This window comes from Myotis myotis, unplaced genomic scaffold (genome assembly GCF_014108235.1).
Source record: "Myotis myotis isolate mMyoMyo1 unplaced genomic scaffold, mMyoMyo1.p scaffold_m19_p_8, whole genome shotgun sequence".
In the NCBI taxonomy this organism is placed as follows: domain Eukaryota; kingdom Metazoa; phylum Chordata; class Mammalia; order Chiroptera; family Vespertilionidae; genus Myotis; species Myotis myotis.
The window spans coordinates 29,543,505-29,568,318 of record NW_023416390.1 but is presented as its reverse complement, the minus strand read 5'-3'; the positions used below and the strand labels follow the sequence as shown (position 1 = coordinate 29,568,318).

Below are 24,814 nucleotides of genomic sequence, written 5' to 3'. Positions count from 1 at the left end.
ACTGCGTGAGTGTTGATAAAAGGCCACTGACCACCCAGTAACCCGAGGGCTCGGGGCTGCCGGTAGCTGCACCTGCGATTGGCAGCGTTTCATATCAGCAGTGTCTCATATTCATTGATATGAAGCCCTGAGCATCAGCTAAAGATGAATCCTGTCTCCTGGCTCCTGCTCACCTGAGTGGGTGCAGGAGCTGGGTGGTCGCAGCGGGCCTTGGTGTGTTCCTTTGTAGCTGGATGTGCTTGTGATGACTGTGGTCACCATGATGATGGAGTTAAATGTGCTGGACGAGCCCCACTCCTCACCCTCTACTGAGTCTCTGAAACAAATGGGAAAACTTAGAAACACTGGGAGGGCTGATGGCCGTGCAGCAGCACCCATCATCACTTTCCCGTAGAACACTTCCGAGTTCTTCACAGTGTGCCTCACCCTGCGCTCCACAGTTGCCATCCACTCTGGTTGCAGGCTATCCCATAGCCGGGGGTGGGATTCAGGGTCACTGGCTAACTGACTGCTGAAAAATCATTAATCCCCCTCTCCGACCCAGTTCTTTTCTTTTAGTAGTAGATGTGGGAGGTGATGATGCCGCTTCCTTCCCAGGGCCATTCTGGAATCACAAGGGGTTTTTGTGCAAGAACTTTAAAACCCCAGAATGCTTTGTTGTTATTGCTTTGCTTGCTACCAGAAAGTAGCTCAATAAACATTAGCTGCTTTATCAATATTAACTGCCAAGTCATTAATGAATTTTAATGGGAATTTGAAAATTTCATCCTGGAACATTATAGATTGGAGGGAAACAAGAATGGGAATAAGGAGAAAAGTTTGGGAGCTGTTGTAGAAGTGCAGGAAAGAGATGTGGAAGGATAGGGTTTGAGAAGGAGAAAAGCTCATATATGTTAGAGAACTAAGTGAGTTTTAATTCTGCAGATATCTAATTGTTTATACTTATCATTACTGTCCATTGTATTTACATACATGAATATATTTAAATCTGTATATAAGTAAAATCTGAATATTACTGTCTAGCCATCATCTTTGCTTCAGCATCTCAATTTTTATCCTCCCTCCCCAGACCTGGTGATTTGAAGAAGTAGAATATCACATAAATTAATGAGGAATAAAAATAAAGCAATAGAAATGAAAACATTGTCAGTTCTGCACCTGTGATCATTCTCATCACACAGGGCACCTCTCATATCTAATAATCCTCCTGAAATCTACCTGCCATAGAAGGCATGTGGTAATCAAAGACCAAAGTGAGAATAGGAAGCTTCCTGTGACATTTCTCCAATGTGTTTTAAAGCAGCGGTCGCCAACTGGTGGTCCGCGGACCACTGGTGGTCCGTGAGGTCTGGAAGGTTGCCAACCGCTGTTTGAAAGCATGAATGTAAAGACATTTTCTAGTGCTAACCTCCTGAGAGGATTATAGACACATACCATTTATAGTAACTGCTCTTATACGGCAGCCATGAAGACATGTATTGCATGCCGTTAGGGACTCCTTTCTTTCAGACCTGTAACTGTTAGAATGCCACATTGGATTTTACTGTCAGACATTACAGATCTTATAACTTGGAAACTCCATTGCCGAAGTGAGAGCTGGTGTCTTTCTCTGGCCTGGGCGCCAGTAGACCTGATTCTGGTTCTGATGATGCAGCAGGAGCGTGGAGTGGTTACAAATGTGTCTTTAGGGTCACACTATGGGTTTGATATCCGGATGTACCTCTTACAGCTCTTTGCTTCTCTGAGGCTCCTTTTCCTCATTTTAGAAAATGGGGGTGATACTAGTATACTCTTTGTAAGTAGCTGTGAAGAACAGGACTTAGTCCTGTGCTTGGCAAATAGTAAGTGCTGAATAAATATTAGTGATGATGATGATGATGATGATGCTGATGATGATGTTGATGATGATACTGATGATTATGGAGAATTAATCATATCACTTGGGTGAATCATACAATTTTTATCTTTTCCAGACATTGTTTCCTTATAAAATGATGAGAGTTGACTATTACCTTTAAGGAGCCCCATTCCTAAAAGTCTTCAATTTATATATATCTGCTTGAGAGCCCCTTACTGAGATATTAAATCCATTTGTTTATTCAAGTAATGTTTATAGAGAAAAGTTTTAAAACCTCTAAGCGACTCTAAGGAAGGTCTGGGTCTGAAACTCAATGTTGAGCCAAAGGCCCTGAAGGTTGAATCCCATTGCAACATGCTCCAAAGTTTTATCCAAAACTATTTTTTGTTTTTCTACATTTTATAGCCTTGAGTAATTTAGCTACGTAAATCCTTTTGTTCAGCTCATGTCAGTGGTGATGCTTCCCATCTTAAAGGGATTTACAGGCAATAGTCACACTTGTCATAGAAATTATCTCTGAGATTAATGTGTATTGCTTAGGAAGTGGGCATGCTCTCCAATAAGGATTTATGAGTTATCCAGTTCTAGGATTTGTTTGTTTTCCCCCAGAATCCTGACATGTATGAGTTTGGTGAAAGCCCCCTCTTAGGACCATATAAAACTGCATGTATTTACGTAAGAAACATGCAACATGTCCTCATAAAATTACCATGCCTGAATGAAATACTGTTCTTATTCTTTTAAAATTTGGCTTTATCCCTAAATCACCACTTCATTTAGGAATTTTAGCAGCTGAGATCCTTGGAGTTCCCAGTGCTATGTGGTTTCACCTTTTGGAAACAAAATAGGATATGAAGACTTACTGTGTGTAAAATTTTATTTCTATGTTTGGTACATGCTCATTAATTTATGATATACAACTGAGCCCTTATTTCTTTTTTGTTTCTTCCCCCTTTTCTTTTCCCACAGCACAGTTTCTCTGAGATTGTTTAAATAAAAACACTGGAAGGAATTTTGTTTGCCTGCTTCTCCCATTAGCAGTGGGGGCCAGCAGCACTCACTTCTAGTGAATGCCTGGGTCCTACCCCTCACCTTGAGCTCTTCGCTTTGGGAACCATTCTGATGCTCAGTTTAGGGCTGGCACGTGATAGTCGAAAGTTAGAGAGGCAATCACTCTAGATTCATGTTGATATACTCAGTTACAAAGATTCATAATCCACATAGAATATTCTAAGTAGAAAGAAAGATGGGTTAAAAATGCAAGGAGATGCGGAGAGTTCATGATTTGGGGGAGAGCCAATATTTCGGTAAGGCCAAGACGAGTATGGAAAGTGAACATAAATGAGGGGACTACTCAGAGGCCCCATCATGAACGGTCTTATAAGCCACACTAAGTCTGCATTTCATTCTGAGGCTACTGGATATCATCTATTTGGTTGTTTTGCTATCCCTAATTGCAAGCAGTATAGAAAGTGAATTAGAGACTGGAAGTAGGAAATCAGGTGTTTACTAGTGTAATTGAGGTGAGAAGGGAAGAGGGACGATTTGTAGCAATATGGGTAAAGACTTTGGAACAGATTGGTCAGTGATTTTACAAGTTAGTTTCTCAATAACATGCAAGGTCTTGAAGCAGTGCCTGGCCTCAACAATTATATGTTATATATAAATTTGTTAGATAAATGAATGCCCAAAGGAAATAGCAGAACTTTCTCACTAAACCTCTAAATTTCCACTGTTAATAACCAATTATTTTTGTTCATATAATTCATCTACTTAAAGTTTCATTTCTTCTGACTTTTATATATTTAGTCTAAACTGGGGAGAAGTTAACTTAATATTCCTCTATTTCCTAGTTATTTTTCATTTTCCTGTCTTAAATCTAAATTCATCCTTTTGTTCTGCTAAGAAGTCCTTAAAGTGGTTTTGACTCTCTCACATGGATTTTCTTAAAAATTAAAAGTCACATTTTAAATGTGATTGTCTTGGGTCTTTTACATCTGATGGTTTTGTAATTGCTTTTCCTGGATATTCCCCCTTCTCCTCTTTATCATGCATAGCTGTCTACTTTCTTAGAACTGGAACAAATGTGGTCCCAATTACGTTTTCCATAAACATCAGCCAAAACCTCTTCTCTGATCCCAATATCATTTCTCGTCCTTGTCTCCCCAACCAAATCCAGGGCTTTCTTTTAGGCCCAGTGCAAACTCCAGCTCTCCGTGAGGTTTTCCTGGCTTGCACACCCCTAACAATCCTTCCTTCTTTTCAATCACTGCTGCTCTCAGAGCCTGTGCCACACACCGATCCCCTGCTGACAGCCGGCCCTGTCCCTCCAACATCACTTCATGCTGGAATCATCCCGTGTTTGCAGAAAGAAAAAATGGCCTCACATTGTTCTCCCGTCATCGCAAATATGTCCTTCTGGTCTTCACTGTTGAAGACTAAATTCTTTGAGAGTCAAGATTCTACAGACCTTCTTTTTGTTTCCCTTTGCAACTCATCAAGGCACCAAATTTTCTACTGCTGTCTTGATTCACTGATTGTTTATATTATCTGTAATCAGAGTAGATAGTGACTAATATTCACCCTTTTCATATTCCTTTATTGTAACTCCCCAAACCTAATCCATACTTCTCAATCTACTTTTTATTTTTTAAATTGTGGAATAAATCTATTAGAAAATGTCCTCTGTCACTCGTCCATTTTTTCATCTGCTCAGTTATTCCACAAATTTTGACTGCGTGGCCACTCTGTTGGGTGCTGAGCTTCTAGGGTGAGAGGAACCCACGTGACTCCTCTAGGAGGCCTTAGATCTTGGGGATGAGAGCTGGTTATTTTCTGGTAAACCAACATACAACTACATCTCACAAAGTCAGGAAAGTGCTGTGATACAGAACAAGCAAGAAATATATGTACCTGGAATGGGGTGATCAGGGAAAGCCTGTCTGTCCAGCACTGAGGCTGAGAATTAAAAGGAGCCCTCTGTGTGAGCAGGTTGGAGCAGGAACTTCCAGGCACTGGAATGTTTCAAGGCTCCAGGTGGGGGATGGCTTGTCATTTCTGGGAACTGCATGGAAGGCAGCATGGCCAGGTCCTGGAAAGAGAGGGCTCAGAGTGGTCAGCTGAGTCAAGGCCTGTAGGACTTGTTGCCCATGGAAGGGAGAAGTGATGATGGTATTTCCGTTCGAAGAAAATCATTTTCATTGCTGTTTGGGAAATTGGTTATAGGGGTAAAATAGAACAGGGATGCTCACAGGAGGAAACTTAAAATAGACGAGGGGAAAGATAATTGACTAGAACAGTGGCGGTGAGATGATATAAAACATTCGGATTCACAAACTATTTTGGAAATAGAGCCTGTTACTATCCACTGATTGGTTAGCTGTGGGGGTTAAGGGACAAGAAGCAATCAGGTATACTTTCTAAATTTCTGACTGGACCCATTTGCCAAGACAGTGAAATCACGTGTTCGGTTTTAAGTGCCCACACATATCGTTTCTTCTATATAAATGATCTTTACAGGGTCAGCAAAAATGCCAGTGCTACTTTATTCCATACTCCCCTTTATCAATCTTGCAGAAACTTCTGACATCTAGATAGCTTTCTCCATAGAGTGACTCCATTGTTTTGTAATTTAAAGTCTCCCAGAAGTGCTTTCTTTGGGTCTTAAATATGTGAATTCCGTAATGTGTATATCTCAGGGGTGCTGATTTCTTTTTTATTTACAGAATAAATGGTCATCTGGCATATATAAATACTGGTTCAAATACAAAACTTGAAGTAACAGTCAACTAAGTAAATTATAGTGTGGGTTTTTTTTTTTTTTTGCATTATCCCTGCATTCCTTAGAGATTTCCTTTGTAGTTCTGTTTTGTTTATTCTCCATTTTAATCCTTTAATCTTTCATCCTTTTCTAAACTTCCCCTTATTACAGTGAGTTGTTTTTAAAGCTCTCCACTGCTGGTATTTCTCCCATGTGTTTGAGTTTCTCTCTGGAGCTCTGGTATTTTCATTTTAATACTTCCTGATGTCCATCATATGAGTTTTGTATGACTTGAAATAAACTATTCCAAACAAGAAATATCACTATCTTCGTTATTCTCAATGCATCTTTTGGTTAACATATCAAATAGTTTTTCATTTTCTACCTTCAAGTGGGATTATTAATTCAAATATGTTAGCTTCCAATTAGGACTACACATTATTCCTCCAATATGGCTAATTTATCTATCTTTTAGTCATTTTAGAAACACTGCTATTGTTATTTTTTTTACTTATATTACAATACTAGAGGCTTGGTGCACAAAAATCATCCAGTTGGGGGGTGGTGAGGGGGGGATCCCTCAGCCCTGCCTGCACCCTCTCTCAGACTGGGAGCCCCACGATCGATCACCCCTCAGAAGGAGGCCCCACCCACCCACCGCAGCGCTGCCAGCTGGTTAGCCTGGGCCTCTTTCTTTAGGACAATCGATCACTGAGCCCCCTCATCGTTCGCCCCGCCTGGGCCTCCCTCTGCAGGGCGATCATGGGGCAATGGTGGGGCCGCCCGACCAATCACATCGCACCCGCCTTGGCTGGCCTGTTGCCAGTGGGTGTCATAGTGTGGTCGTCTGGACAGTCGTTCTGCTGTTTGGCCATTTGGTTGATTTACATATTACGCATTTATTATTATAAATTCCACAAAGCAGTATTCCATTTGTTCTCCTATATTGAGCTCTTTGTGTTTTGGAGTTCAAATGTGTTTATGAATGTGGAGCCCCCAGAGGATGTCAGCTGTTTCTATTCTTATTACCATTTTTATTCAGTCATTCAGCATTGGCCTGGGAGCTGTTCTAAGAATTTTGATGTATATCTTTTTAGAATCCACAATAACTTTATGGAGAAAGTAATTTCGCCTTGTTGCTGGGACAGGCCAGTAGTAGATTAGAAGGGTCAGGACTTGCCCTGGTTTCTCAATTTGTCCTATGGTAATAACGGCGTGTTTAAGTGTCTCCTTTGCAATCAGAATGAAATGGAAAACATTTCATGAAGGATAGAACTGTATTCCACTCTAGGCTGCAAGGGGACTCTTGGGAGAATTCAAGTGTTATTAAAACTGATTGTGTGATACATTCCTAGGATTATTTCTAAAATTAAAAACTACCCAAAACATTATAAAATGTTGGATAGCATTAGATAATTTTTGAATTTTCTGTTTCGGACAGAAGAATACCATGTTGATTATGCCAATTTTTGGATGATGCTTCAGATGGTTAAGTCTGGGAACAACTTTTGTTTTGTATATTCCTTATGTCCTTAACAATAGCAACAGAAACTACCAGCATTTCTAGTTCTGAGTACAGATGGGTAAATATAAATTTAAAGGAGATAAAAACCATGAAATAGAATATTGGAATAAAAATTGTATATGAGTAAAATTTTTAAACTCTTGTTTCTAAAATTTGAATAATCTTCATTTAATTTTCAAACTTCTCTTAAAATATTAAAAGAAAAATAGATTTTACCCAAAGCATTGTTAAACACCTACATGGACACACAAGCCTACAGACCCATACACATAAATATGTAACATTTTAAAAATGAGAAATACTGAAACACACACACACAAAATAAAAAATCATCTATACAATTAAACACATTTAAAATGAATGCAATTTAGAACCTTTATTGAAGTATAATTTACATATCATAGGTTTCATTCATTTTAAGAGTACAGTTCAATGCATTTTAATAAATATATGGAGTTGTGCAACCATCACCACAATCTAATATTAAAACACCAGAGGCCTGATGCACAAAGATTTGTGCAAGAATAGGCCTTCCTTCCCCTGGCTGCCAGCCCCGGTTTCTCTCCACCACCCAGGGCCTGGGCCTTTGCTCTGGCCGCCGCCTCCCGCCTTTGCTCCGGGCAGGCCACCGCTATCTTTGTCACATTAATTTGCATATTCCCTCCTAATTGGCTGTGGGTGCTGCCATCTTTGTTGTGAAATGACAGTCAATTTGCATATTCTGTCTTTATTAGATAGGATTTATATCAACCCTGAAAGACTCATCATGGCCATTTGAAGTCAACTCTTCTTCCCACCCCAGCCCCAGGCAACCACTGATTTACTTTCTATATCTTTAGACTTGCTTTTTCTGGGCATTTCTTATAAATGAAGTTATGCATTATGTGTTGTGTAGCTGGCTTCTTTCACCAGCCATAATTTTTTGAAGTTGATTTATGTCATGTCATGAGTCATAACTTAGTTCCTTTCCATTGCTGAATAATTTCCTACTGTATGGATATACCACAGTGTATCTAGTACAATAATCAACTTATATATATCCAGGTACTGCCAAAAGTGATTGCTTCTAGAGAAGGGAATGTGGGACAAAGGAGTAAAGATGGGAGAAAGGTTTTTTTATTGTGTGTTATTTTACATGGGTTTAATTTTTAAAATTCAGGATTATATCTTTACCTGTTAAAGCAAAGTGAGGAATATCTTTCCCCAGCAATGTGTATAAAATAAGAGGTGAAAGCCCTGCACTGACCCCAATCCCACTTTCCTGAAGGTAATCACTGTTAATATATTTTTGACATCTCTCTAGTCAGGGGTGGGTAAAGTCTGGCCCACAGGCCACATAAGGCTTGTAAAATCATTTGGTCTGGCCCTGCCAAGGCAACCACAGGCAGGACTTGAAATTCAATAAATCTAGGAGCTTGTTTTCATAGCAACATACTTTTATAGTAAGTAAATTATATTAAGCGAGTGATGTTATAAATATCCAAAAGGTCATTGATAGGAAAAAGGTTCCCCACCCCTGCATAGTATATATAGACACACATATGTATGCGTATATAAATGTATTCATGTCCCTGCATGTCTATACATCTGAGCAGTCATATTTTGTATTGCAAGAAAACTGAAAGCACAGGACTTAGTAATAATTTAACCCCCAATTACCCACACTAAGAAAACCTGCCATACCTGCCTTTGTTTATACCTGCAGACTATTAATGTATTAATTGGCTAATCAATTCACAACGAGGAAGAGATTTCTGTACTCAGTTTACAAGTTGTTATGTGTAAATGCAGTTTAAAAAATTTTAACCCATCCTCTGGGTCTGCGTTTCCTGGCAGGGTACTTCGGCTCTGCCTGCGAAGAGAAGGTGGACCCGTGCGCCTCATCGCCGTGCCAGAACAACGGGACCTGCTACGCCGACGGGGTGCGCTTCGGCTGCAGCTGCAGCGCTGGCTTCACGGGCCCCACCTGTGCGCAGCTGGTGGACTTCTGTGCGCTCAGCCCCTGTGCTCACGGCACCTGCCGCAGCGTGGGCACCAGCTACAAGTGCCTGTGTGACCCAGGTGGGTACCGGCCATCACTGCGGGCCCTTCACTCCCCAGTCTCAGGCTTCCGACTCTCTCTCGCATCCGAGCAAATGCTGGCCTGCTGAATGTGTTGACTTGTCAATGTAATTGACCTCCACTCATGTATGACACACTTTTTTTGTAGACTTACTCTTGGCAGGGTTTAAAAAATACCCTTTCCCCTTTTTATGAGCAGTTCACCATCATAGAAAAATAAAAAAAATACAAGTAAGCAAAATAAAGAAAATTAAAAACAGGCTTAATCTTATAGCAGCTTAATTATTTTTTAAACACTTTATTAAAGGTCATTCTACAGCTTTGGCTGTATTGCACATCTTTTAATACTGGGTCCTTAGGTTAATGGGATATGTTTTTCTGTTTTAATGCACATAAAACAGAATACTCTCTGTTCAGAATTTTATCCTCTAGTAAAATTCTTACTCCATGCACAGTATGTTATAGGAACTGCAGCTCCCTGCGTGAATGTTCAAAAGTTCTATCACTTATTTTCCAAATGTGTTCTGCATTGTCCTGTTTTTGTTGTTGTTGTTGTTGTGTGAGTTTTGATACTCAGAGTCATAGTGGTTACTAGTCAGTCTTTGCTCCCCCTCCTGGTGTGGTCTGAAAACAGTGCCCGCCCACTTTCTTTCCTCCACTTCCTTTCTGCCTGGGTCTCAATCCTTGCACTAGCTTGCTCTTTAGAATACTCCCAGCATGATTCCCCACAAACGTCCCTGACCCACCAGCACGGGTGGCCAATTCCCCGGTTTTGCTTGATTCCTGGTTCTGCTCATGCAGTATTCTCCCATGAATGCCTGTCCTTTCTCTCCCATGTCACCTGCAAACTTCTGCTGGGGCTGAATCAGCTTTCCTTCCCTCATGTTCCAGCTATCACCCAGTATCACTTGTCTTATCTTTAAAACATCATATTTCTTATCTTTGTATGTGTCTTTCTCCCCCTGGGGGTAAGAAGACGTGGTTTTAAAAAAAATTAATTAATTAACTTATTTATTTAAATATATTTTTATTGATTTCAGAGAGGGAGAGAGATAGAAACATCAATGATGAGAGAGAATCATTGATCAGCTGCCTCCTGCACGATCCCCCACTGAGGATCAAGCCGGCAACCTGGGCATGTGCCCTGACTGGGAATCAAACCATGACCTGCTGGTTCATAGGTTGATGCTCAACCACTGAGCCATGCCAGTCTACAGGAAGTGTGTTTTATTAGTAACTTTTATATAACAACTAGAGACCCGGTGCATGACATTTGTGCAGTGGGGGTGGGGGTCCCTCAGCCTGGCCTGCGCCCTCTTGACAAGACCAAAAGGCTGTTTCATTTTCTCCTTTCCTTCTTCTCTGACTTCCTTTCTTAACCATGGGAAAATTTCCCTTATATTTTAGTTGGTTTATTTTTAATCCTTTCAATGTAGTTATCCCATATAATAAGAGCATAGTAATCAAATTGTCCCCTCGACCGGGAGGTCTTCTGAGAGTTCAACCAGGGGGTGGGCCTGGCCAGGGGAAGGGAGGGATTTCCTGGCTGGCAGCTGGCAGCCGGCAGCTGCTAGGGACCCTACCAGTGCACAAATTTCATGCACTGGGCCTCTAGTTTAAATATAAAATGCTACTTAATATGCTTCAATATTATTAAGATCTTGCCTAACAATAATACATAAAGAGGGGTTTCAGCTTGTGTGAGTAGGCTGACATGGTCCTAAATGGAGACTATTCTGCTAGGGTTTTTCTCTCTACACTAGGAGAAGAGGCCGAAGAGGTAGAGGGACCTCCCTCTGAGATCCCTACTTATTGACTGTCACCATAGGAAATTACCAGGACATCTTGGTGCTTCATTTTTCATTTTCATGAATAACATCTTAGTTGCTGGTCCATTCAATTACAGTTGGGGTCCCAGATTAGATCTGGGACAAGTTGTGACCATGTTCTTCTGTTGTGTGAGAGCATGGAGCACATTTTCTGGCATGGAGTAGTACGAGTTGTTCCCCTTTATTTCCATTCATGGAGATTTCTCCTCAAGCCATGGTGTGTGTGTGTGTGTGTGTGTGTGTGTGTGTGTGTGTGTATTTCTTGTTTAAGTTCCATTTTTCTGTCCTGCTGCTCTTTGCTCAAACTTCATTCATGTCCATTCAGAGCATTTAGCTTGGTACTAGCCAGTGTCCAGCCTCCAACTGGCCTTGAAAAGCTGAAGAAGCATATATTCCATCCCATGATACCTTCATCTATTAGGCAGTCTCCCGTAGCTTTGGAATCTGAACTCTCATTGAACTTGGGAGATAGCATTCCTTTCTGAGGTGTTGCTTTCTCCAATCATTAGGTGACATTATGTGAAAAAATATATCTTAATATCTGGTAAGAATTTACATTTTAGGAGGTGAAAATGACAGTTCTCTGAATGTGAAATTTCTAGTCTTAATCTTTTGGAGCATGTAATTGCTTTCCCACTAGTTTGCATAACAGAAGACCCTCGTAAGGACAGGTGAAATGGGGTGTCTAGCTGAAGCGTGGCCAGCCTGATCACCTTCATAGAGAGCACACGGATCCCATTCCTAGAAAGGCAGCGGGTTGAAACCGTGCCAGCTTGATAATGAGTTGCCAGCTAACAAAATGCCATTTGAGTGACTGCAATCAGATCTGCCAGGTGCTTTATTTTCAAACCTCATTTTTAGCTTATCAGGCTTGAGACTTCGGGTGGGATTTTAATATCAAATAATAAAACGTCAGCACTGTGTAATCACTGAGATGTTATCTTTCAGTGACACTGCTAAGTGACAGGCCACCTGTACTCTAAAAATATAGCAAATTGAAATCTCTCAAAGGCTGGAAATACTGAGAATATGGAGCCCTGCAAACATAGGAGGCAGTGCCACAGTGTAGGGAGTCACCCGCCGGCATGACATCACCTGTATAGGTGACAGCCATGTGTTTCATGGGTTCTCAGTACAATGGTGGCATTTGGAGATGCCATTTGGATGATGACCAATACCAGAAGGAATCCCGGGTGAAGAGGGAGATGGTTTGCCTGAGTTCACTGGTCCTCGTCCCTGCCTAATACACTTGAATTATTCTAACCTTATTAATTGAGTTGAATTAATCCTGCCAGTATGGAATGTGCCTTAAGTTACTATTGAAGGAATTTGAAGTATAGGCATTAGAGGATTTTTACATGGAAATATAAATAGCAGTTTTTATTTTTATGAATAACCTTAGATACTTACAAATTGTTACAGACTAGACTTTGGACAAGTTGCCCATTGTGAATCCATGCGGATTCTTCTCCACCACAGGCTGGGGACTCAATAGGTCTTCCAGACTATACAAGAAAGAAAGGTTAGACTTTTTCCAAATGAAATTTTTTAAAAAGGAAACTGCACGATTTCAAGTACTGTTTTGTTTTTTTTTACTAATTTTTTTGCCTATGCTCTACATGTGGGCTGCATTACTGGGATGTGTGGGCTAAAGACACAGCTGGCATTGCTGCCTTCTGTTTAATGTAGACTTGATACTATCAGCACTTTGATAATGTCTGCTGAGAACAGAATCTAAGGTAAGACTTCAATGGTCAGGATTTTAATAGCCATTCAACAGCTATAAAGAAAAAAGTACAACTGCAAAGATATGAAGACATCTAGCAACCTAATGAATGCCAATTGCATTTAGATTCTTGGGTAAGTACAGTGGGCAACTGTCATCTTTTATTAACCAGAAAACTTTACCAGGTTTATTAGAATGGAGACAATTCTTGCACTTAACATGCTCTAGGAGGGGCCTGATCTGCATATCACATTCTTCTTGAGAGTTATAGCTCTTACGGAATATATTGTCTCCTTTCCCCACATCCTAATCTTGTTACCAGGCCTTTCCTTTGTTATATTCCAAAATATATCTGCCCACCATCGGGATCCCAAGTAGAAGCCTGTCTACCTACCACAGCTGTCATAACCCTTCATAATCTGTACTTTCCCTAAGAAAAAGTTTAAATCTTCACATTGTTAAAGTGTAGCCCCTGATATCTGGGAGCTTGTTGGACACTCACAGGTAGGCCTTGGGGTTGTTGGTTATGTGCTCAGAGCCTGGCATTGTGTCTCCTGTTGGACATAAGGGTATAAGCAATCACATAGAACATTGACATCAGGCATGGTCACTCATAGGCCATGATCAAGTGAGACAAACAAGACCATTTCATAATTTTGTCTAAGTACAGATAAAAATAAAATACTAAACATCTCCTTCTCCGATAAATAAATTGAAGGCCAGCTGCATCTTCACCAATTACAGCTTCAGCATTGCTCTGCCTGCCCTCTCTATAGATAAGACTTGAGATACCTAAGCATAGAAATGCTACATCCTGATGGTGTTCAGACCTCTTCCATGACCATTCTTCCTCTCCATTATGTTTAGAATCTAATTATGGGGGGGCACTCACGGGGGACCTGATATTCACCTTGTTTAGGCTAGTGACCTGAGGGATTAATCCGAGGAGACAAAGGACACTGGTAATGAGTCAAGGGCATTGGCTGGTGTAGCATACAGAATTTTTATGAGATTCCTGACATTAAAAATCTTTTCACAAGGCCACTCATTTAACCTTGCTTTAAATGGCTAATCCATATGTATGAAAGTGTTAATGAACTTGCCTTTAATTAGAAGGGATTTCTGTTCCCTCTGCTCCCACTGCTCCCGGCTTCCCCTTAAAATTCAAATAGTTTGAAACACATTCTTGACTGAACAGTTGTTGTAAAGGTATGAGACTTACCTGCTGGCGGCAGGATATAGCATAGTCTGTGAGCAAATCGTTTCACATCATCTTACCTGGAAGGAAGGTCAGAAATGACAGCTGTTGTCACTAACCAGAACATTTCTGAGGATGGCTCTGTTTGAAGCACTAGGCAGTGCCTAACTTTGGGAAAGTCTCATTAAGCCATGGCCATGGAGGTCATGTGGGGATTTATTTAGAACTATTTTGTGACTAAGCCATTGCCTCTTATTTTGTTTTGTGGTTGAAAATTATGATCCCGTGGCTAACATTTTTCACACATCTGGAATTGAGACCTGAAATTTGGCATGCCTTGCCTTCTCCCCAGGTGTGATGGAAAGGGGCCTGGGCTTAGAGTTAAGAAGAGCTGAACTTAAGTCCCAGCTTTATCACTGAACAGCCATGCAATTGGCCTCTGTTAGCCTTGGTTTTTCTTGTGTGTGTGTGTTGTTTTGTTTTGTTTTGTTTTGTTTTTTTTAATGGGGATAAATGTAATGAAGCTAAATGAGATGATGCCCTGCAGAATCTCTAAGAGGATGATGCCAATGTCAGATACTCCCCTTTTCCTGGGGAAGACTATTGAGAAATTATTAAATATGTGCTCTGATTCTTCTCTTGTGAGGTTCAAGGTTGGAGTTGAACTAAAGGTGGGATCAATTTCCATGGCCATGAAAATTGGCCATAGTGGGCATTCTTGAATAATGGGTCCAGGTCCTACTTATGGGATTAAAGGATTGTTCTCTGCCTTGGCCCTGTGACTGATAAATATTTCAGTGCCAGAGGCCGGGCAGAGCTCTTTAACTGGATGGCTCTCAAATCCCTAGAATTCTTGTGAAGTGGGATAAAAGGTATTTGGATTTCTCCACCCATGACTCCAGAGCTAGTTAAGGATGAAGCTGGGCTGGGATCTGGAGCTTCTGTCATCTTAGAGTGAACAGGAAATGGGGTCAAACTCTGACCCTGACTCACCAGTAGTGAATAGCTGACTGAAAAATGAACCATTTCACCAGATTTCTAAGTGGTAGTTGTCTGAATAGCCACCTCAAATGACTACATTAAATTGAGACTCATCAAAACTTTGATTTAGCTCTGTTGACCCAGGTAGTGCACTTTATCCATGCTGGCTTCGCCCTGAGCAGCTTCCAACTATGAGAACTTCCTACATGGAGACTGTGCTAAGTCCTTGACAAACATTTTCTTTTACCTAACCCAGATTATAGTATTTCTATTGCAGGAGGTGGAGGTGATAGAAACCCCAATGTAACCTGGGTCTGCGTGATAATAAAGCTCTTGACCAATAGGCTAGACTTAGCAGGAGCCTAGTTGTGGCCCCCAAGCTATGTGTGATCCTGGCCGCTTATTTATGCTTGAGCCAATCACAGGAAGAAGCTTCTAGACTCCTTTTATCTTAGCACAGCTCCTGAGATGGGTGTCTAAGTGGACACCTCAAAGGCAGGTTTGAAAAGTGGCCTTGGTTGTGATCCGAAGAGTGGCTCTTAACCAATAGTTTCTTACTTCCCAGCACAGAGAAGCAATGCTGACTTCCAAGGAAATTGAACTGCCTGGCAGTAGGGGGCCCTCTTTTGCTTTTGTTTCATTGCAGATTCAACTGCTTCAAAATAGATGCTGAGGGCAACCTGTGACTGAGACTTATGATTTCATTTGACTTGGTGTCTGCTGTATGCACCCAATTAAAGAAACTTCTGTTCCTATGACTCAAATACAGACACAGCCACATGACAAATCAGCTTAGGCAGCCTCTCTCCCCCTCCCCCTCCCCCTCTCCCCCTCCCCCTCCCCCTCCCCCTCCCTCTCCCTCTCCCGTCTTTTTTTGTTAATCCTCACCTGATATTTTTCCCATTGATTTTTAGAGAGAATAGAAGAGAGGGAGGGAATGGGGTGAAGGGAAGAGAGAGAGAGACATTGACCTGAGAGAGACATATTGATTGGTTGCCTGCTGCACACACCCTGGACCCAGGTGGACTTTGAAAAAATATATTTCTTTATTGGTTTCAGAGAGGAAGGGAGAAGGAGAGAGAGATAGAAACATCAATGATGAGAAAGAATCATTGATCGGCTGCCTTCTGCACGCCCCCCACTGGGGATCGAGCCCGCAACCCAGGCATGTGCCCTTGGCTGGAATCGAACCTGGGACCCTTCAGTCCGCAGGCTGACGATGGACTTTGAATCTTGACTGGGAATCGAACCTGTGACCATTCAGTGTGTGGGCAGATACTCTAACCACTGAGAAACATTGGCCAGGTTGGCAGTCTTTTTTGATGGATGCTTTCCACTCTGGAGTCCCTAATGCCTAGTAGCAATTTGACCTTTTTTAAAAATTATTTTATTACCACCTGCGTCTCTGAAAGCCTCCCATGTTGATTATTGTATTGTATTGATGGACTCCTTTGGTACTGTTTCTTTTTACCTGGCACTGGTGACATCCCTGAAATATTCTTTCCTCTTCATATTTAACTTTTGTAATTTTTTTTAGTTCACTTCCTTGAGATAACTCTGATGTCCTCCCCTTTCAACATGACACCTTCGCATAGGACTGGCTCAGTGTCAATGGGCCTTAGAACCCTGGGGATGGAAACCCTATGACAATGTGCTGTTCCAGGTGATATTTGAGCTGTATTGTGACTAGGCGGGGGGTAGGGGGTGGGGTGGGGGGGGGTGACATGCACCCTGAGTCCCAGTTAGACAACCAATAATGAGATTTGTTTGCATGTTCTACTTTTTTCTGACCTCCTAGCCTTCAATGTGCTTTGAGTCCTCTTTGATTCAGATTTGTATAAAAACCTGGGGACAGTGCCCTGCATTACTTCCATTTCTAAAATCACAGCCATTAATTTTCAATTTGAAAGTACATGATGAAAGTTGCTTCATATACTGAGTGGTTTTACAAAATTGCCTCAGTTTTAATGAAGATTCAGAGCTCTTAGGTTTGCCTGAGTGGATTGATAGGCAACCTCTTTTTTAGTTCCAGGACATTGTCACTTCAAAGCACTTATTGATTTTGTAGAACAGCATGTCCTTTTATGTGTAATGAAGGGCCTCCTTATACAATGTCACACTGTTCCACTTAAAACGCCATTTTATTTTATAGGGTTTGCCTAGGCAGATCCTTAGCTGTTTAGACTGAAGTCTTAGTTATATGTTGATAATTACCAGGGTCATGTTTCATTTTTTTACTCTATCAGATGGTTTCTAATGATATAGATCAGAGTGAAGGTCCCAAGTCATTGGTAAAAGTGTTTATTTTAGGTTGGGTAAGCCAACTGAAAGCAAGGAATGTATAGTGCCTGGCTGTATGATTTTGGGATGACTCTCCTTTATTCACCATCCCCCTAAGAATACCTTTCCTTCTAGTTCTCTGATGCCTGCAAGTTTATGTCTTTGGCTTTATTCCTTTAGGTTAGGCATTGTCTCTTGTAATTAAACCTTCATATATCAGTTAGTTCTTGCTATAACAAACCACTTCAAAACTTAGTGGCTTGATATGACCATTTATTGCTTATAATTCTATGGTTGATAATTAGTCAGGGCTTAACTGGACTATCTCTTCTCTCCTCCATGTGGTGTTGGGCATATTCACTTACACTTTTGTAGTCAGCTAGATACTGGCTGATCCTGGATGGTCTTACTCGTGTGCCTGGTAGTTGGCTGGAGTGATGGGGAAACTGGGCCACACATCTCTCATCATCCAGCAGACCAGTCTGGACTTCTTCACATGGAAGCTGGGTTCCAAAAGCAGCAAGAAAGGACAAGACCCAATACACACACTTTTAAAAAATATTTTTTTATTGATTTCAGAGAGGAAGGAAGAGGGAGAAAGATAGAAACATCAATGATGAGAGAGAATCATTGATCTGCTGCCTCCTGCAGGCCCCACACTGGGGATCAAGCCTACAACCTAAGCATATGCCCTGACCGGAATAGAACCATGACCTCCTGGTTCATAGCTCGACACTCAACCACTGAGCCACGCCGGTTGGGGCCCAGTACATACTCTTTTTAAAGATGTTTCTTCTTTTATGTTTGCTACTATCTCATTGTCATAAGCAAGTCACAGGGCAAGCCTATAGGCTCCATTTCTTGAAGGGAAGAGCTACAAAGAATTTGTGGCCATTTTTTTTCAGTTTACCACAATTTAAAACTTAAATACGTAAAGAATGTAAATAAGTTTATATATACACACACGTGCATATGCATATACAACGCACACACATATACATACATACAAATATGAGAGATCGAGAAGAAGCAAAGTTGAAATACAAAAAGTGTGTAGGCATCAATTGCTTGAGAGAAAAGAAGTGAGGCCCCACTGTACTTGCTACTCAAGTGATAAGGAATGTCTGTGAGTCAACAGCTTTTCTCACTTCATAAAATTCTGTGTAGATTGAACCTCATCCCTGCTTATTTCAAGGAAGTTTTATTTTCCACTTTAGATTATTAATGCAATGCTATACTAGGATCTTAAATCAACAAACAAAACACACACTTTTGATCTTCTACTGCATTATGACCTCTTAAATGAATATATGTCTTATTTTTAGACATCTTTAATATTTATTCAGTAGAAGCAATAGGATGAGAATCCGGGATTTACTTGAATACTTGAGTTCTGACTCCAATTTATTTGCACTTTGAAATTTTCTTTGCTGTGCAGTTGCCTCAAGGTGCAATTCCGGTAGTTAATTTTAGCTTTAGCTGAAGTCCTAAGAGTCAGCTTCAGCCCTTATGAGTTTGCAGCCCTTAGGGATGGTTGCCAAGTGGGAGATAGGTGCTTCTAAAAATGTTCCTGAGTGACTATGAGAACTTTGCTTGGTGTTTAACAATCTTTAGGATTCAGCATATTTCCTTGAGAATGGCAGTGACTAATAGGGAGTTAGAGGATTGCACTTTTGCATTGTGCCTTTGAATGTTGCAGTGATATGAGGGTGAAAATACCCACCCTCCCTCCCCTAGGGGAGGGAGGGATCTATGGTCTGCATTGCATATTCCATGCACCAAAATTTTCTGGAAAAAACCCAATCACAATGTTTTGTCTTCCATCACACAAGTCCTTTGGTACCAAACTATGTATCCATGAGGATGCCTTTTGTCACTAGAAAACAGCACAACTTTGTTAGATCACATTTCTCAGTTGTTGGTTTGTAAAATTATTATTGTAGATTGTCTATTATTTCAAAAATTAAAAATTTTCCAGCTTTATTGAGTTATAATTGACATGTAACATTGTTAAGGTGTATAATATGTTGATTTGATATACTTTTATATATTGCAAAATGATTACCACCAAAGTATTAATTAACATTTTCTTAGTTACCATTTGTTTTCTGTGGTGAGAACACTTAAGATTACAATCTTAGCAGTCTTCTAGTATGTAATACAATATTATTAGTTATAATCACCATTCTGTACATTAGACCCCCAGAACTTACTCTATTAAAACTGGAAGTTTGTACTCTTTGACCAACCTTTCCGCATTCCCCCCACTGGCAGCCTCGCGTCACCACCATTCTATTCTGTTTCTATGAGTTCTGTCTGCCACTTTCTGATTGTGTTCCTTTCAACTGAATGCTCTTCCTGTGGGTCAAGGAAGCTGGGTCATGGAAGTGAAGAAAACTGTGCTCACCAATCTGAATTTAAGCTTATTTCTCCTCATTCTGAGTAGGAATATATGACTTGCAGTCATACAGGGAGGATTATAAATGTCACTTCCATACACTTACAGTTCCTCATTTTGGCCTTTCTTTTCCTATTTGGCATTTGCTGTCATCTTGAGATTTCTTTGCATTTCTTTTTCCCCTTAATCAAACCCCACCCAAGAGGAGTGTAGTTTCGTTTAGTCCATGTGTCTTTGGCTGGCAGGCCCTTTGTGGGCTTCACCGTTGGTTTGTTTCTATGCCTGTGATGGGTACATGTTCTGACTGCTTGCTTTACTGTTGGTTTATTGATATGCTGGGGGAAGCCATGGCTATTAAAAACATTCCCATGCCAGCCCTGGGTAGCTCAGATGGTTAGAGTGTCATCCCCATACACCAAGGATGTAGTTTCAATCCCTGGTCAAGGCACATAGAAGAATCAGCCAATGAATGCATAAATAAGTGGAATAACAAATCTCTCTCTCTCTCTCTCTGCCCTCTTCCTCTCTCTCTTATAAAAACAAAAACCCAAACATTACTGTTCCATATCTAGCACTTGCCATAGGTAACTGCTACCATTTCCCTGCATCAGAAGTTGTGGGAGATGTTGCATTCTTTGCTAATATATAACTCAAACTTAAGTGTGCATCATAATCAAGTAGAGGGTTATTAAATCTCAGAATTTTAGGCCCCGCCCACAGTTTTTGATTCAGTAGGTCTTGGGTAGGGCCTGGGAACTTGCATTTCTAACAAGTTCCCTGGTGATGCTGTTGCTACCTGTCCACAGGTCACACTGTGAGACCCATTGGTCTAGTGGGATGGACACAGACACAAGCCCTTTGGAGGGCAAACACCTCAAAAGAACATATTGTGATAACTGGATAAGGGGTAATTAAAATCAAGTTTAACCAACAGTTTGTAAAATAAATTAAAGGAATGAAATATTTTAGAACTCTTTTTTTCTCTCTCTCCAAAGTGCTGTAATAGAATCTTAAACTTTGATTTTGCCCCAATACTCTTCTGTTGCCTGTGGTGGGCTCTGTGTCCATGTTGATGCATTTTATACTGAAAATACCCAGAATGTGAGGGCTTTAACTTATGTTTTCTTTTCCAAATATGCTCATCATCCTTCTTACCTTGACTATAAACCAAGGCAGTTTCCCATGTATATATAAACATGTTAATCAATTGAGTATATGGGATTATTTCATTAAAGCATCTTACTTGTTGTTTATAAGTAAACACACATACCACTATAATCTTTAAAATCAACTTGTAAAATATTATCTTGTCATTATACTTAATCTTGAATCGGGGTGCTTTTGTTATGGTGTTGCAAGCATTTGCATTTTTAAAAGTAATTTTTATAGAGTTAGTAAGAAAAATAGACCTCGTTATAATGGAAAATTTTAACTGCAGCTGTGATATGCTTAGAAGTGAATTTGTTTGTAAGCCATAAACAAATATATGAATGTTAAGTTTTATTATTAAAGCAAATGACATTTCTTCTTTACGTATTTGCATCCCGATGCCCTATAGTTCCCTTTTGTAAAACAAATCTTTATATTTAAATACATCTATCTTGTGTCAAACTCTTGAGTAACCTTTTCTTTCCCTTTCTTTTAGCCGGTATAGATCATAGGTAGAATCCACCCTCTAGTGGCCAAAAGAATCATGAAAAAAAGGACATTTATAAGACACGGCTAAAAAATCGTATGAGGAGATTGATTTTTTTCCTGTGGCTCAACCTTGTTCTGGAGGCAAATCCAGTCGGGATTTTACATTAATTGGATGATTGTTTGGCATCTTTCTCCTTTAAATGGTCCCAGTAGAGGCATTATGTCTGTTTTTGCACAGCCTTAAAGCCCCAGTGATAAGTACAGTGCCTGGCACATTGTGGGTGTTTAACAACTATTTGCTGAATTAAAGAAAGAATCAATGGATCAGGAAAACAGCAGACCCAGGGGTTTGCCAGCCTTCCCTTGTGACTAGTGAAGGCAGCAGTTTTTGCAGCGATAGAGAACCATCGCCTGAACACTTGGGATAGGACTTAGAGTCAGTTCTCCATTATCCAACCTTTCAGCAGTTCAGGGAGGTAGATGAAATTTGTAGATGGCTCAGTTGGAGAGCCTAAAACTTTATTTTTGCCTCTATTTTACTCTCCTTTCAACTTAATGTTTATGAGACCCACAACAATGGAAATATTGACTGATTTGGGTCATTTCACATATATTTCCTTTCTGGCCACAATGTCCCTCACAATGAAAGGATAAGAAATTAGGAAGCAAAAAAAAAGGAATATCAGCAGTCACCATCCCCCACATACCAACTAATGCTCTGTGTTCACTTGCACAGCTCCCTCATGTCCATAGGTGGTCTGTGTGTATGTGTGTGTGTGTGTGTGTGTGTAACAGGAGAGTGTAGTTATCCCACAGAAGTCTGTAAGATCTCACTCAGTACACAGGTCAATTTAGAGCAGAGCATCTGTATGCTTCATAGGATTAAATTGAGCAGGCATTCCTGATACATTTTTTCTCTGTTCTTAAAAAGATTCCTATTGTGAACACACCAGCAAAGAGAGAGAATGCGATGGACACACACACACACACACACACACACACACACACACACACACACAGTTTCCTCTGCAGCAAAACTTTCTGTTCAGTAAAATAAATGTGCTGCCTGGGACACTGCAGTGCTGAAGGGCTCCGTGGCGATCAGTGAGTTTAGCCAGAATTTGGAAGCTCACAGACAATCATAGTATTATAATAGCACTATTTTCTCTTTGTCCACTTTAACTACTATCGGTGAGGTGTTTGGAAGACTTGAGTTCCTGGGAACTGGCCTAGACTTGAAGTAGGGAGTCTTGGGTTCTCACATTTATGCATTCAACCTGAAATGAGGGAACCATCTGTGGATTTGCAACACAGCCTTTAAGAAAATGCTCCCCCTTTCTCCACTCATCAGATCTTAAAGTGAAACAGCAAAAAAATTCCCACCAAACAAAACTCCCCAAGTGAATATGCTTCATATTCACTCTCACCTTGAATTAGGTCTGTGCTGGGGGAGTGAGCAGCGTGATCTGGACACACACCAGTGTTTTTGGAAGGTCCTTCTAGCTTGCTTTTCCTGAGGCAGTGGGAAGTGCAGGGAGGCCCCTAGGGTGATACAAAGATGACTTGTCCCAATTTGTTACACAGAGTGTGCAAGCCATCTGGTTAGAGCCAGAGTCATGGGGTTTGGATTTTTCAGAGTGGGATGTGATGGACGAGGGGAGGAAGAGCTCTGGAGTCAACCCAGTGTGGGGCAGAGCCTGTCTTATATTGGTATGAATGTTTCAATGATGTTGTCTTGGGACAGTGTTGAGAGAATAGAAATCAAGGGCCTCTTGAAAGCTGGAGGCAGCAGTCTGTACTATTTGGTCATGGTGGTCCTACCAGACTAATACTCTAGGTAATGCATCTGGGGGACAACCTAGGACAGTGATGGCGAACCTTTTGAGCTCGGCGTGTCAGCATTTTGAAAAACCCTAACTTAACTCTGGTGCCGTGTCACATATAGAAATGTTTTGATATTTGCAACCATAGTAAAACAAAGACTTATATTTTTGATATTTATTTTATATATTTAAATGCCATTTAACAAAGAAAAATCAACCAAAAAAATGAGTTCGCGTGTCACCTCTGACACGCGTGTCATAGGTTCGCCATCACTGACCTAGGACAATAGGAAGAACACACAGGATCAACTGTGTGGCCTTGAGCACATTTCTTTACCACTGTGACTCTTAATTCCTCTTGTATAAATTGGGTTAGTCATGGCTATCATTTTGTCATGGGGATTAAATAAGTTAACACACACAAAAGGCCTGATAGAAGCAGATGCTGCTAACTTGCTCGAAGTCCTTGAAGGTAAAGACTCTGCCATTTAGTTTTGTACCCATGGTACCTGGACGTTCCAGGCACATCACAGGCACATCTTAAATGTGTGTTGATTTAATCAATGACGTTTTGGGTGCTGAGCGACTATTATTTGAGTGTCTTTTCTGTACCGGATACTGTGGGTACAGCTGTGAACACCACAATTATGGCCTCTGCCTTTAAGCTTATTTTCTAGCTGAAGAAAAGAAATAATAAGCAATTAAAGTACTAAGCTAGAAATATGATTTCAGGCAGTTATAAGTGCTATGAAGGAAGTTAATTGAGTGTGGTGATGAGTAACTGGTGGGAGAAGCTACTTTGGATGTTATTGTCAGAAAATTATCTGAAGATCTGAGTTTTATTTTGTTTACTGATTGACACAGGTGTGCTTTTTTGGTGACTTAAATTCCTCTGTTGCTCTTATGAAGAGATTTTTCCTAATGGTGAACACGTTTTGGTACAATCTCCTCTTGATATACCCAGTGGTTCTATTCTAGGAAAACTCAGTATATCTTACAAACCGTGGTGTATATGTGAAGCAGTTGGGTTTTTGACCTGAAATGTGGTCCACAAGGTTTTCACCTATGTGGATGTCCAATGGGACTGTCCACAGTTGTGAGGATGCCAGAGCGTTTTCTATTGTGGAGGGGAATCTTGACAATACGTAATGTTTAATATCTCTGGCCCAAACCAACTAAATTCCAGTAGAACCCTTCAATTACTATAATAACCAGCCCCCCAATCTCTAAAGTACCTTCAAAAGGGCAGCACAGCCCCCATTGAGAGCCATAGTTTTAAAGGTCCCAGTGGCCTCTCAGCCTTGTCATCTAGTTGTTATTTTCACTCTCTGGAACCTTTGACACTGTTAACTAGGCCTCCTTGGTTTCCTTTCCTCTGCTGGCTTCCATGGCATTGCCCTCCTTGGTCTTCCTCCTCTCCTTGGCTCCATCCCTGCCCAGTTCTCCTGATCTGGCTTCTTGTTCTTTACCTGCCCATCCATGTAGCTCTGACCTTCTTCTTTCCTCTCCATGGTTTTTTTTTTTTTGTTTGTTTTTTTTTGTTTTTTTGTTTTTTTTTTTTTGTTTTTTTTTAGGAAAACTTCACCACTTCTAGGCAACTAAACTCTCAAAGTGCTGCTTCCATGCTATTGGAGTCCATTTGTTTCCAACTGCACCTAGACCTCCATAAGTGGGCCCCAAGTTAAGCATGTCCAACTGGTCAACTTACTCGAACACCTGTTATTTCTTTGGACATAT

General features: G+C 40.7%; 1 protein-coding gene across 1 annotated transcript in view; it reads left to right on the top strand.

The window, feature by feature from the left end:
- Window positions 1–24,814, top strand: part of DNER (delta/notch like EGF repeat containing) — a 242,977-nt gene that overhangs the window by 180,947 nt on the left and 37,216 nt on the right. The window contains exon 8 of the mRNA XM_036320749.1: window positions 8,980–9,204. Within this exon, the coding sequence (XP_036176642.1) occupies window positions 8,980–9,204 (225 nt within the window). The remainder of the gene's footprint in view (window positions 1–8,979; window positions 9,205–24,814) is intronic.